Raw genomic sequence first — 13137 nt, forward strand, 5'->3', positions numbered from 1 at the left:
GCCCTGCCCCAGCGGTGTCACCCCGGGGGAGGTCATCTTGATAAGTATCTGTTTCTCCGTCTCAACACTGGGGGACTAACGTAACCTTCCTAGAGCTCCCGTGAGAACTAAGATTCACGCGTCAAGCGCTCAGCACAGAGTCTGGCAAGGATAAGTGTTCGGCAGGTGTTGCAGCGAACGTCTTTCGAATCCCGGGTACCCTGCCTGCTCATTCCCCTTGAGTTAGGTCACCAAACCCAGAGTCACATCCGTGCCTAACGCAGTCCTCTACTCCAGAGGGTGGCAAGATGCCCTTCCCCTGAGAAGAGACGTCACGCTACGGTGGCCTGATTTCTACAGACCATGCCGCTTGGGCACAGAGCAGCAGACGCTGTAGAACAATTCCGGACACGTCCTCTTCCATCCATGTGTTCTTTACTTGCCTTCGTAGACCGCGTGCTCGTTGTCGATGTACCATCCTGATGCACGCAGGGGTTTTCGTTTTTCTTTTTGAGGTTGAGGATTTTTTGAAAGAAATTCAATCTATGTGTTTCTTCTCCCACCCTCCCAATGGATTTCAGTTTCCAGATTTACTTCCTAACATTCTGGCACAATTTACTCTGTTTGGCAAAATAGCTAATAAAGCTTATGGGGAAACAACTTGCTGTGGGGAAACAACACATTTTTACCTCTGTTTATGATTTTAAGGATACTATTTTGGGTCACCGTCATTGGAGGGTTTTAATTTTACTCTGTCTGATACATCAAGTGCTGTGTCTTAGGCACGAGGAATAGTGTGTTTGGATTTGCATGTGACCAGGAACTTGTGGCTAGGTAGGTGTGTCGCGAGCTGCTCCCCCTGTGTACGCCCCCTCTTCCCCGGCCCCAGGTGGGCATCAAGGAGTTGTGGAGCTTGCGTTAAGAGTCCGCCACCATTGCCTTTCATGGTAAGCTGGTATCATCCCCAATGGCAAGACTTTAGATCTGGAATTGTATGACCCATCAAGCCCTCATGATGATAATGTAATATAATCATATGGTGGTATTTTCTAACCTCTTTTGAGAATGCGGACCTCCTGCTTGGCCATGCCTCATTTTACCGTGGCAAACAGGACAGATCTGCTTTTAGTCCCTCTGTCCCAAGGAAAGATGGAGAGGTAGAGAGGACATAGAAAAGAGAGTGCAGTGGGGGGTGACTGAGTTCGGTTTTCTCCCTCTTCCAGTAAATCTGAAAATGGTTGAAATGCCACAAAGTAGACTGCTAATTCACATGAAGTTTCTCTTTCTGGCTTCATATTACTAGAAAGGTGCATTTATGTGGTGGCTAAGCAGGGTTAGGCATGTAAGCAGTGATTGTGGAGTAATTTCTCTGAATTTGTGTCTAAGTAAGTGCTCTGTTTCTCATGCTTTCGTTTTGGTTAGTTCTTACAGGGCAAAATTCATGCTTGCTTCTGGGATCACGTGTAGTCCATTTGTTGGGATGGTAACAGAGCTGAGTTCTAGGCCCAACTAAGAGGGTAGTATTTTGTCCTTTCTTACATCTCTGTAACTTGTATTTTCCATGGTGTGTCAGCCAGAATCTTGACCTGCTAAATCTTAGTATTAAGGGAAAACACTCCAGAGGATACTGTTACTGGATGTAATATTAAAGGATACTAGCTTTGAATCAGTGGCTCATTGGCCACAGGTTCATGTGCAAGAGTGATTATAGGTTACTCCGGTGTCTTTGTGAACACAAGAAGGGGGATGTGGGAATGCTGTTTCCACTCATTGTGTATCAGTGGGCTGTGGGACTTGTGGAGTTGAGGAGTAATATCAAGCATAGGCTCGGCCAATTAGAAGGCTTGGTGTCTAGTGTGGGAGAAATTACAATCACAATATAAATAGGTAGTAGAGAAGAGTTAAGACTTTTGATTGCCTAAGTTCGGAAGAAGGTAAGGGTCAGGCTAGGATGAAGGATAGGAACTGGAACTTGAGACAGAAAGACAGAAAAGAGGGAGTGTATTTTTGAAGCAGTGCCTGGACAGATGTCTTAAGGATGCACTGGCTGCCATGTTCAAGGAGGGTCCTACGGGAAGATTAGCCTGGGATAAAGTGGTAAGTAATGGTAATCCTTTGAGAAAAGGCTTTCACTGACTATGAGACGAGTCAAATCCCAGGCAAAGACAAGCTTCTCCAGGAGCTGTTACAGCTACCTGCCAAGAAAAGCAGGGTTATAGGGCGGAAAGACCACCTGAATTAAATGTCAGGAGGCTTGCGTGCTGGCTGGATTCTGACACTGATTCTGTGGCAGGAAGCACATCTTTCACCTCCCCGAGACTCTGTTTTCTTTACTATAAAATGAGGTTTTGAACCAGTCCGTCTTTAAATGCCTTACATCTTTGTATTTCTTTTACTCTTTGTCTTTTCAGCAAACATAATCATGTAGATCTAGTCCTTGTTAGTGGCATTATTTTGAAAGCATAGGACAGAAACAAATAATGTGCTTTAATGGAAAGTAGCTTTTAGATGATTTGGGGGATCTGTTGTTTGAATATCGTTTTGGAAGTTGTGATAAAAGGAAAAAACCTGATTGTATAGAACTTGCTAAAATTTGAGCCTGTACCCTTTTTCTGGGGCAGTGTGTTGATTTTTTTTTTTTTTTTTTTGCACTGAGCTGGAAATTTTAAAGTCAGAGACCAATCAAAGAGTTGTAGGCGTCCCTGATTCCTTCACACAGTACTTACCTATCTCTGGTGTAACTTGCTGTGCTTCTCACTACCTACCAGAAGATGAGCTACTCTAATCCCTTGGAAAGTCCTGAACCTCAAAGTTAGGACGGCTGCGGTCTCCGTTATTGGAGAGGGAACTCAGGGCGGTGTTGCCTTCAGCTCACAGCAGAGCCACTATGAGGAATGGTGGGTGTGTGCGGGCTGAACAGAGGCTATATTCTACAGAAATTATAGGCCCAGGGAGAAATGAACTATAATTAACCTTTACCTTATTAGTTTTATGTTTAGGGGATAAATTTTCTCCCTTATTTATATATAGACGTGTACACATTAAGAACAGCAAGCTGGATAACTTAATTCTTTAGGAAAATAGAGTTTTAGTAAAAGACAAGGAATTTTTCCAGTATTCCTCTTCTTTCAGGAGAGGGTGTGTGCAGCCTCCTTAGCTTGCTCACCTTGCATAAGAAGAAGGTTCCAGATCAATCTGATTCCTATTTGCTAAGTTTTAAGAAAGCTTAAATGTGCAAATGAAACAAAGAAGACAGCCTCCATCTCCTCCCCTCTCTCCTCATCTCCCCCTGTTTAATTCAGTCTAAGAGCCACTGGGGAGGGCTCAAGTAGGAGTCTGCGTGACATAAAACTTAGAAGCATTAAGAGAATAGATCAATAATTTACCTGCATAACATTAAAAAATTTCTACATGGAGCACATTAAGCTATCACATGGAATGGGAAAATCTTTTATAACTCTTATGTTCAACAGGCCAATCTTCTTTGTAGGTAAAGAATACATACAAATAAATAGGAAAAAGAGTAGCAACCCAACAGGAAATCTGCAAAGGAAAGGAACAGGCTAGTCATCCTCTTCTCATTAACAAGAAGGCTGCGGTATACTGAGATACAGTTTCTCATCTGTTACATTGACAAAGGTCCAGAGTTAAAGCATCTTTTGAAAAGTCTGTGGGGAAGCAAACACTTTCAAAACTTGCTGATCAGATTATAAATGGAAACCACCTCTGTGGAGCACAATTTGGAAATATCTAGCAAATTTACTGATACATGTTACCTTTGACCTGGCAATTTCACTGCTAGAAATTTATCCACTAATATATTCCCACACAAATTGACAAGAGTGTAAGGTTATTCACTGTATAGTATTTGTAGCAGCAGAAGAGTGTAGACATTTGTAGCTGCAAAAGAGTGTATATATCATAGCTGCCCATCAATAGGGGACTAGTTAAATAAATTGTGTGTCTGTACAGTGGAATACTGTGCAACCTTTAAAAATAAATTTCATGGGGAATGAAGTCTAAGATATATGTTAAGAGAAAAAAAAAAAAATCCCTTATTTGCTTGTATGTGCACAATGCTCCTGGAAGCACACAGCGATCACACTGGTTGTCTCTAAACCAGGACACTAGAATCCTAGAGTTGGAGACTTTGCAGAGAAGACCTTTTTAGATCTCTTGAATTCTTAACCATGGGGATTTTCCTCTTTGTAATTATTTTATAAATTTTCAATTAAAAATGAAAACACCTTTCAGTTCAAATGAGGGAAAATTTATTGAGTTTATCAAATACTTTTACAGATTCGACAGCCCTAAGTATCAGATAATCTTTTCTTTCTGTGTAGCTACAGATACCCTAGCGGTGTCTCTGGAATTTCCTAATTTTCTAATTTCCTAATTAGAAATTTTTAATTTTAATTTCTTTTAAAATTTTAATTCCTAATTTTAATTAGAAATTTAATTTCTAATTTCCTAATAGTGGTGAATGTTCCTGGAATGATCTCTGTGTGACAGTCTTTTAATGTCTTACTGGTTATATGTGCTTATGTTAAAAACTTTTTGCACTGATACTCAAAACAGATTAATTTGTGGTGGCTGTTTGCTTTACTGGTCATCTCTAATGTGTTTTGATAAGGAATATTATTTTTTTTTAATTTTTTAAAAGATTTTATTTATTTATTTGTCAGAGAGAGAGAGAGGGAGAGAGAGCGATCACGGTCAGACGGAGAGGCAGGCAGAGGCAGAGGGAGAAGCAGGCTCCCCGCTGAGCAAGGAGCCCGATGTGGGACTCGATCCCAGGACGCTGGGATCATGACCTGAGCCGAAGGCAGCCGCTCAACCAACTGAGCCACCCAGGCGTCCCATGATAAGGAATATTATTGAGATTTTTAAAAAGAAATGGGAAGATTTCCTTTTCCTTTTTGTTCCCCCTCGTCCCTCAAGGCAGATAGGCTGAGATGCAATACTTTTGATACTTTTACATACACTGTAATTGAAGTTTTACCCACAGGAAGAAGAAGGAAATACTTGCAAAACACAAAAAACGTCCTGGCTGCAAGATTGTGTTTTATCCTTATCTCCAACCAATGATCTTATGGTTATAGCTCGAGGGCAAAAAGCTGTTTTTCTAGTGCGTAAGTACTCTTACTATTTTCAGTGTACCTATTTTAATGCATAGAGTAGGAAAGAAATGGATTAGGTAGAAAGAAAAATGTTATTTATGTTGTATGCATTGTATGGTGGCATTCTATAGTATATTTCACGTACTGTATAACGCTTTTTATTTCTGTGTGTTTCTTATTTCTTTCCTTCTTTCTGTTCTGTTTTCTCTCTATTTTTCTTTCTTGACTGCAGATACTTTAACTGGCTCTGTTGCATGTCAGAGGCCAAACTGGACATTGTCCAATTTTTTCAAGGGGCAGTCAGAGCTAAAAAGGCTGCTGACCCCTTTTTAGTAATAATGTGAATGAGGTGATTTTTAACTATAATTTGAAAACTCATAGGACTCTAGTTTCTTATTTGGGGCATACATTTTCAATATATAATTTGCGTTGAAGATTAAAATTAAGGTTTACATAAGATATGAAAAACCTCACTGATCAAAATGAGATCATATATTAAATGCTGTGGAATGGTCCTAAAAGATTTATCCTCCTATAGCATAAATCTAATAGAAAAGTGTTCTCTGTCATCTGAAGATGAAAGTCGTTTTATAAATACAACATATGGGGAGATGGAGTGGTGTATAAGAATCAACTTTATTCTGCAAGAGCTAGGACATCTGATGAATTTATTTGGAGGAAGGAGAGACTAAAGGCAAGTAGCCTGGGTCGAGTTTAATTAAAATCTTATAAAATTTTTTTCAGTGTTTACCTATAAAAGGACCCAAACACATTAATATAGAATAGTTACATTCTGTACTTACTCTAAAAGGAAACCATGAAATTCATAAATCACTGTTTTAGTATACTATAAGGTGATTTTATATGATAACTTTTTTCAGCAAAATGGAAATACAGCGATAAAGGAAAGGAAGAAATGCAATTTGCTGTTGGCTGGAGTGGTTCTTTAAATGTCGAAGAAGGGTGGGTACGAGTTAAGTTTTTGTTTCTCTATGCGTTAACTGTGTATGTGAAATTGTTTGACTTACAAGTGAGACGTTTTATCACTGGGATATTTAGTGAGTATCTATTCATCCCAACTTAGAGGTTGTAGAGCCTGATTAAGCCAGCAAATCTAAATTTTACTCATGTGATGACTTTTTTTTTTTTTTTAACTCCTGTTTGCAGAGGAGATTTAAAGAAGAACTCAGACAGAATCCCATCTTTCTGTAATTTGTCATTTCCTGTGTTCTCCATCACTAATTTTATTTAGCCAGAAAGGCAGAGGCAGCCATTGTCTCCTCTGCTTGGGTAGCACTGGCCTTGTACCTAAAGGGGACAGTGCTACATTAATTCTTAAACCTCATAAATACTTCAGAAAGGCAAGTTGGTAAATTCAGGTTTCTAAATGACCCAGAAAGGTGTTCTTCAGTGTGATTATGTGGTGTTGCTGCTAACCTGGAACCTGGAACCTGGAACCCAAAACTGTTTTCACTTAAATTTTTATGACTCAAAGCTATATGGTGAGAATGAATAAGATACTTTAGACTTTGGGTTCAGATAAAAGACAACCAAATGGAAGCCCATAATAGTCCTTGCTTGGCACGTCATAGCCTCTCACTGAAAGGTTTTCTACTCTTAGCAAAATAAATGATAACATTTCTTCTTAAGTCATTTGATCTAACCATTTTAAAGACATTTAATTTCTGTCAGAAATGCAAAGCAGACATAATGGCTCAGTTACTTTAAAGACAAGAAACAAAAAGATGGATTTGTTTAGTGGTTGCCTAATAAGATGTATAGGGCAGGAGTGGTTATGATTTCTTGAATAAGCTGGTGATGGGTCCTGTGGGTTGGCAGGTTACATTAAAGTCAGTCAGTAGGAGTTTTTTTTTTTTAAAGATTTTATTTATTTATTTGACAGAGAGAGATCACAAGTAGATGGAGAGGCAGGCAGAGAGAGAGATAGAGGGAAGCAGGCTCCCTGCTGAGCAGAAAGCCTGATGCGGGACTCGATCCCAGGACCCCGAGATCATGACCTGAGCCGAAGGCAGCGGCCCAACCCACTGAGCCACCCAGGTGCCCCAGTAGGAGTTATTTTAATTTTGAAGGTTAGTCTCTGAGATCCTGACAGATTTTTCAAGTCCACATGTCACAAAAAGAATCTTTTAGGGAACATCCGGCTGAGCATGTGCTTGGAAATGGGTTATCTGGGGCAAATTCTGCAAAGTATCTAGGAAGAAGCCAACTAGTCGAAATGGAGTTCGTCCCTAGAATAATGTGCTTGCAGGAATATGGTTTGCCTGTAATGCTGCGACTGACACTCCTCCCCGGCTCTGCCCAGTCGGTGCTTGCTGATGCAGAGGAGAGGGAACTGCAGGAAATGACTGGGGAGGACTCGCGAGTTCTCAGTTCTGAGGGTCATGGGTTGTGTGGATGGTAAAGGTTTTGCTTTCTCTTGTGCTTTTTGTAACACAGAATGAAGAATCCTGTTTTTTAACCTCAAGTGAATGGGATGTTCCCTTTTATGTGAATGATTTTTTTTTTTTTTAGTTTTAGGGGAGAGAGCAAGCATGAACATGTGCCAGGGAGGGCAGGGGCAGAGGGGAGAGAGAGAGAATCTTAAGCAGGCGCCATGTTCAACATGGAGCCTGTTGTGGGGCTCGATCTTGTGATCCTGAGATCATGACCTGAGCCCCAAATCCAGAGTCAGACGGCTAACCAGCCGAGCCAGCCAGGCGCCTCTCATGTGAATGATATTTATAATTCTACTTATGCTGGAGTTTTACTGTATTTTTACTTACGCCTTGAATAAAACTGATCCACAGAGCTCATTCTTCCACGGGTTGCCCTTAATGTAAAAATTACAGGAAATCAAAGTCATTGATAAACTCATTAGATAAGCCTAAAATTTTGTTTTTGTTTTTAGAGAACATGTAACCAGTGCTCTGTGTATCCCACTAGCAAGCCAAAAGAGGTAAGGATAAATAAGTTGTTTGTTTTCTTTGCTTTGGTTTATGAGCTACTAAGAGCATAAATTTTGTCTGTAACAGGAGTTCCACAGGGCGTCCTGACTGGACCTGCATCGTGGTGGGCTTTACTTCCGGTTACGTGCGCTTCTACACTGAGGTGAGTGGGGTGTTGAGCAGTTAAAAAACAGCACTCGACAGGAATATCTAGTCGTGCATCCCCATTATCCTTCTTGTGACTCATTACCGGCTGCTTGGGAATGTGGAGTACCTACTTCATGGGGTAGAAGCAGGGACTTAGGGCAGGGGGAGAAGGTGTGCTGGAAAGTTCTGGTAGAAGCTATAGAGAAAAGAAGCTGTATTCTTCTGAGAGAGTATCTGATCTCCATGGAAAATGGTTGGGGAGATGACACTCTTTGCCTGGCCGTACTGGTTCAGGTCTATTGGTAAAAAAACAAGCAGGGCTCTTCCCTGTGCTTCCTCCTAGAGTGGTGTGCTCTTGCTTGCACAACTTTTGAATGAAGACCCAGTCCTACAGCTGAAGTGCAGGACCTATGAAATCCCACGACACCCTGGCGTGACCGAACAGGTAGTGTAGACGACTGTGTTCAGAGGAACCGTGCCTCTACTTTGAAGTCATATTTTCTCTCTTTTTGGGGAAACCTAAAGGTATCTTTGTCTTGCAGCATAGTCAGCTCTGCTATCATATTCTAGAAATATAACCTATTTATAACTGAGTCAAGAAACCCCAGTCTTGCTTTTACTTATTTAATGAAATACCCTGCGTTTGTTCTACAAAATAATAAAACACTTTAGTCAGAAGCCCGAAAGAGTTCCTTACTTTTGGAATTTGAGAGGGACTTAAGGCACAAATGTGGTATATATGTTTTTGATTTGGATTTAGGTGTAAAAATTTTATAGTAAAAGAAAAAAGTTCTGGCTTTATTTTCAATACTATTACTATACCTATTTTCTCAGAAAGGGAGTGAAGTTTTTGTTTATAGGGGAAAGTAGAAGCACTGAACTGAAGATGTGGACAGAAAAGAATGCGGTTTCATATGTAAGGCTCTCTGAATCTAGTTTTCACTTTTACGTGCTGTGTGAGAATTTGATAGTCTCACAGTAAAAAAAATAAAAAATAAAAAAAATTGTAGAGCCACGAAAACTACTGTGCTCTTCTTTGGCTCACAGTAAACATCATCAAATCTATGTAAATATGCATTCCTTCTTTTTACTCTCCTGCTTCCAAAAGGTTTCAAGTAAACAGATGCATGTCTTGTGTACCTTTGTGGACTTAAATTGTATGAGAGATGGCCTGGAGTTATGGGCACTGGAGCTGTAGAAGAAACTTAATCTCGGAAAAGAGACTAGACTAATTCCTATTAATACCTTTCAGTGAGTTAATCAGTAATGCAAAGCAATACCTAGTCAATTGCTTTTTTACAGAAGTAGATCTGCTTAGCAATGATGAAAATGTATTATTTTCTTCTTTCTTATTTCTTCAATAGAATGAAGAGTTGAGTATATTATATCCGGTTGCCATTGTGACTATTGATGGATTTAGCCTTTTTCAGTCTCTTCGTGCTTGTCGAAATCAGGTAGCAAAAGGTAATTTTTTGGCAAGATGTATCGAACCTCTAATGTCTTACTTAATCTAACCTACTTAGAGAATGGAACATGTGCTCTGCATTAAAAAGGCCCACATCGGGCTCCTTGCTCAGCAGGGAGCCTGCTTCTCCCTCTGCCTCTGCCTGCCTCTGTCTGCCTGTGCTCGCTCTCTCTCCCTCTCTCTCTGACAAATAGATAAATAAAATCTTTAAAAAAAAAAAAAAAGGCCTGTGTATCAGATTTACAGAAAAAAACAAAACAAAAACCAAACCCTGCTACGTAGAGATGGGAGTGCATTTTTGGGTAGATTGCTTAGTAAGATAAAGGCAAGGACTGAAAATCTGCACTCTACCAAATTTCTCACCAGACCAGCAGCTCTCCGGCTGGTATACTAGAATCCCGAGATTCTGCAGTGCAGCTGTCCTCACTGAGGGTAAAGATACCTCTATGTGATGAAGTTCTAGAACCTAGGTGAGGTTCGGTGGGCTGAGGTCCGGAGCCGATGACCAAGAAAGAATTCTTGAGACATCTTTGGTGCAAAATGGTGGTTTATTAAAGCACGGGGACAGGACCCGTGGGCAGGAACAGCTGCTGCCACGGGTTGTGAGGGATGGCAGGTTATGTAGCCTGCGGCTGGGGGAAGGTGAGGGGAAGGAAGGTTTCAACGGAGTTTTCGTATGCTAAAGAGGGCCTACAAGGTGCCAGGATGTCCAAGGCCTACCTGAGGCCTTGCCCTTGTAGCTTGATCAATGTTGCCTTTAGACCAGCCATTAACATTAAGATAGTTGGGAGACTTTTTGGTGGAATGTCATAATCCTGCTATCAATCGTCTTTGTTAGTGAGATGTAGGACATTTGTAAGCCAAGGGAGACTCCTGTCTTGCAGGATTGTGATCCCTGCAAGTTAACTATTTGCTTATTGTTCATGGCAGTCAGGGCTGCCTGAGGAATGCCACACTTATGACTGAGGGGGAGCGGATGGAGAGGGGGGTGCAAGGCGCCAGCATTTGCTTTGTCTTCATCCAGCCTCGTGCTCCCTCATCATATGTGCCGGGGAAGTTTTCCCACCAGTAGGCAGTACGCAACAGGGAGTCAACATTAGCTTTTTGCTACTGTGGAACACTCCTGAATGGACTAGTTGGAGGCCTGAACAGTATGTATATGGGCAACTACATTATTTCCAAACTTGGTGAAAAGTGCCTAAATAATCAAGAGTTCTTAGTCTTACTACTCAGAGTTGACCTTCTTACGAGGATACAGAGTTGTATTTCATCGAATTCAAGATGCCATTGGTTGTAGCTGTGCTCATATTTTATGTACCACAAAGCAGCAAACATGCTGCCAGAGAAAAACACATCATCGATTTTAAGATCCCAATTTTAGAAAAGCCTTAATTAAACCCAGGGTAAATACCAGGATTAGTGGAGACTTTTCTCTTTTTCTTCTGGGTTTGGTAGAGCAGCCTTATTGGCCCTAAAACAAAGTTTGTTTTGTTTGCAGATTGAATCCTGAAGTTTTGGTTATGTGGGCCTTGAATAGTACATACTTTTCTTTTAGGCCAGAACTTGTTTGAATGTTTACACCTATTTTCATAATCTTAAATTACTTAAATTTAGGCACAATAAGCATTATCTTGAGGTCATTTAAAATAGTCACCATTAATATATATGCCTACAGAGACTGGCAGTTTTCTGCAGGTAAGAATTCAATCAGTGGATGTGAGGGCGATCTGGCTGCGACATCTGTCACCCCATTGGTCACCAGGGTTGATTCGGCTGATCTGGCTGGCTAGGCGGGTGTCCCCTTCCTCCCTCACCGCTCCATGTGCGTCCCTCCCGAAGCTGCGCACTCGGTCGAAGAGGACGACCTTCCCCGATAGAGGAGAGGACCGTTCTTCGGTCAAGGGTATACGAGTAGCTGCGCTCCCCTGCTAGAACCTCCAAACAAGCTCTCAAGAATTCAATCAGTGAAATAAACTAGAAATGGATATTATAATTGGTATTTGTCAGCCATTTAATTTTTGTTATTTTTGAATTCCTCTTTATTTTTCTGTCTAACATATAAGGCCATTTTGTCTCTAGGAAGGAAATAAGCCATTTAGTGCCCTCTTATCATAAGTTGCTCTAAAAAGAATTCTAATGGCGTAGCCAAGAAGTTGTGCTTTTTATTTCTGCATGTAGGAAAATTCTCTTTTCTTGGCCTTACTATCAAATCTGAATTGCTTAGAGGAATATATATTTCACTTATTACAGTACTTTCTGGAATAAGCAACCAGAATCCAACTGTATTCTTTTTTTTTTTTTTTTTTGTATGCTACGTATTTCTTTGTTGTTGTTATTTAAGATTTTATTTGTCAGAGACAGAGAATTTGAGCACAAGCAGGGGGAGCTGCTGGCAGAGGGAGAGGCAGACTCCCTGCTAGGCAGGGAGTCTGATGAGGGGCTTGATCCCAGGACCCTGGAGTCATGACCTGAGCCAAAGGCAGACTTGTCACTGACAGCCGCCCAGGCGCCCCCAGCTGTATTCTAATATGTAGCTTGAGAATTTACTGATAAATAGGACCTTGTGCCTGAACCTGTGGCAAGAGGTATAATACTGCTTTTTCTTTTCATTACTCACTAGGCAGAAATACTGAGCAGTAATACTCAGAAATACTTTCTGGTAATGCTGTTGCTGTTAACGTATCTATCAAGGCTGGCCTTGGTTACTTGCCTTAGAGACCTTGCTGGATGTGCGCTCCTGCCGGATGTATCATCAGGTTTTTAGTTTTTCACCAAGTTAAGACACTAGTAGCTGTTCCCAGGATTTTATCCAGGGGAAGAAATTGCTTATTTTGTCATCAATTTGCAGTTTGAATTCACCTTAAATTTTAGTAATAGTCTAGGGTTTTTAATAAGCCTCCTCCATTGCGTGAATGTTCTGAAAAATCTTTTTTGACAGTCAACTTACCCATAACATTTGCATTTTACACATACTGTCTTGGCATGAATAAACTTCACTTTAACCTTGTTTGCATTGCCTTTCTCATTATCATTTAAATTTTAGAGTAAACATGTTATTACATTTTTAATGGCTTTTTGTAAAACTTCATCCACTACAGTTAAGTTTGGGTTGTTTGATTTTTGTCTTTAACAGCTGCAGCATCTGGCAATGAGAACATACAGCCCCCACCGTTAGCTTATAAGAAATGGGGTCTCCAAGATATTGACACTATTATTGATCATGCTAGTATTGGTAAGCATTACCAGTTCAAATTTTTATGCAATTTATTTCTTTCACTTTTTAATTGATGTGTCTCATTCATGAGAAATGTACATTTATTCTTATGTGAAAAGAAAATGCATCGCCTTTAGTGAGACATTTGGAAATTACTCCAGACTTTCAGATGATCATAGGTGTATGTGTTTAAGAAGTGGTGGGAGTTTTAACAATTATGTCTTCAGCAGCAGTATCGAACAGTTTTAGGTCTTTCACTATTTGTCT

At 40.5% G+C, this 13137-nt stretch overlaps 1 protein-coding gene across 1 annotated transcript in view; it reads left to right on the top strand.

Annotated features, from left to right (window-relative positions):
- The window catches only part of RAB3GAP2 (RAB3 GTPase activating non-catalytic protein subunit 2), a 97435-nt gene that overhangs the window by 31539 nt on the left and 52759 nt on the right, over positions 1-13137 (top strand). Inside the window, exons 3-9 of the mRNA XM_044266809.1 lie at positions 4988-5111; positions 5981-6062; positions 8008-8055; positions 8132-8207; positions 8535-8636; positions 9556-9655; positions 12790-12888. Of these exons, the coding sequence (XP_044122744.1) occupies positions 4988-5111; positions 5981-6062; positions 8008-8055; positions 8132-8207; positions 8535-8636; positions 9556-9655; positions 12790-12888 (631 nt within the window). The remainder of the gene's footprint in view (positions 1-4987; positions 5112-5980; positions 6063-8007; positions 8056-8131; positions 8208-8534; positions 8637-9555; positions 9656-12789; positions 12889-13137) is intronic.

The sequence above is a fragment of the Neovison vison genome, chromosome 10, assembly GCF_020171115.1.
Source record: "Neovison vison isolate M4711 chromosome 10, ASM_NN_V1, whole genome shotgun sequence".
Taxonomy (NCBI): Eukaryota; Metazoa; Chordata; class Mammalia; order Carnivora; family Mustelidae; genus Neogale; species Neogale vison.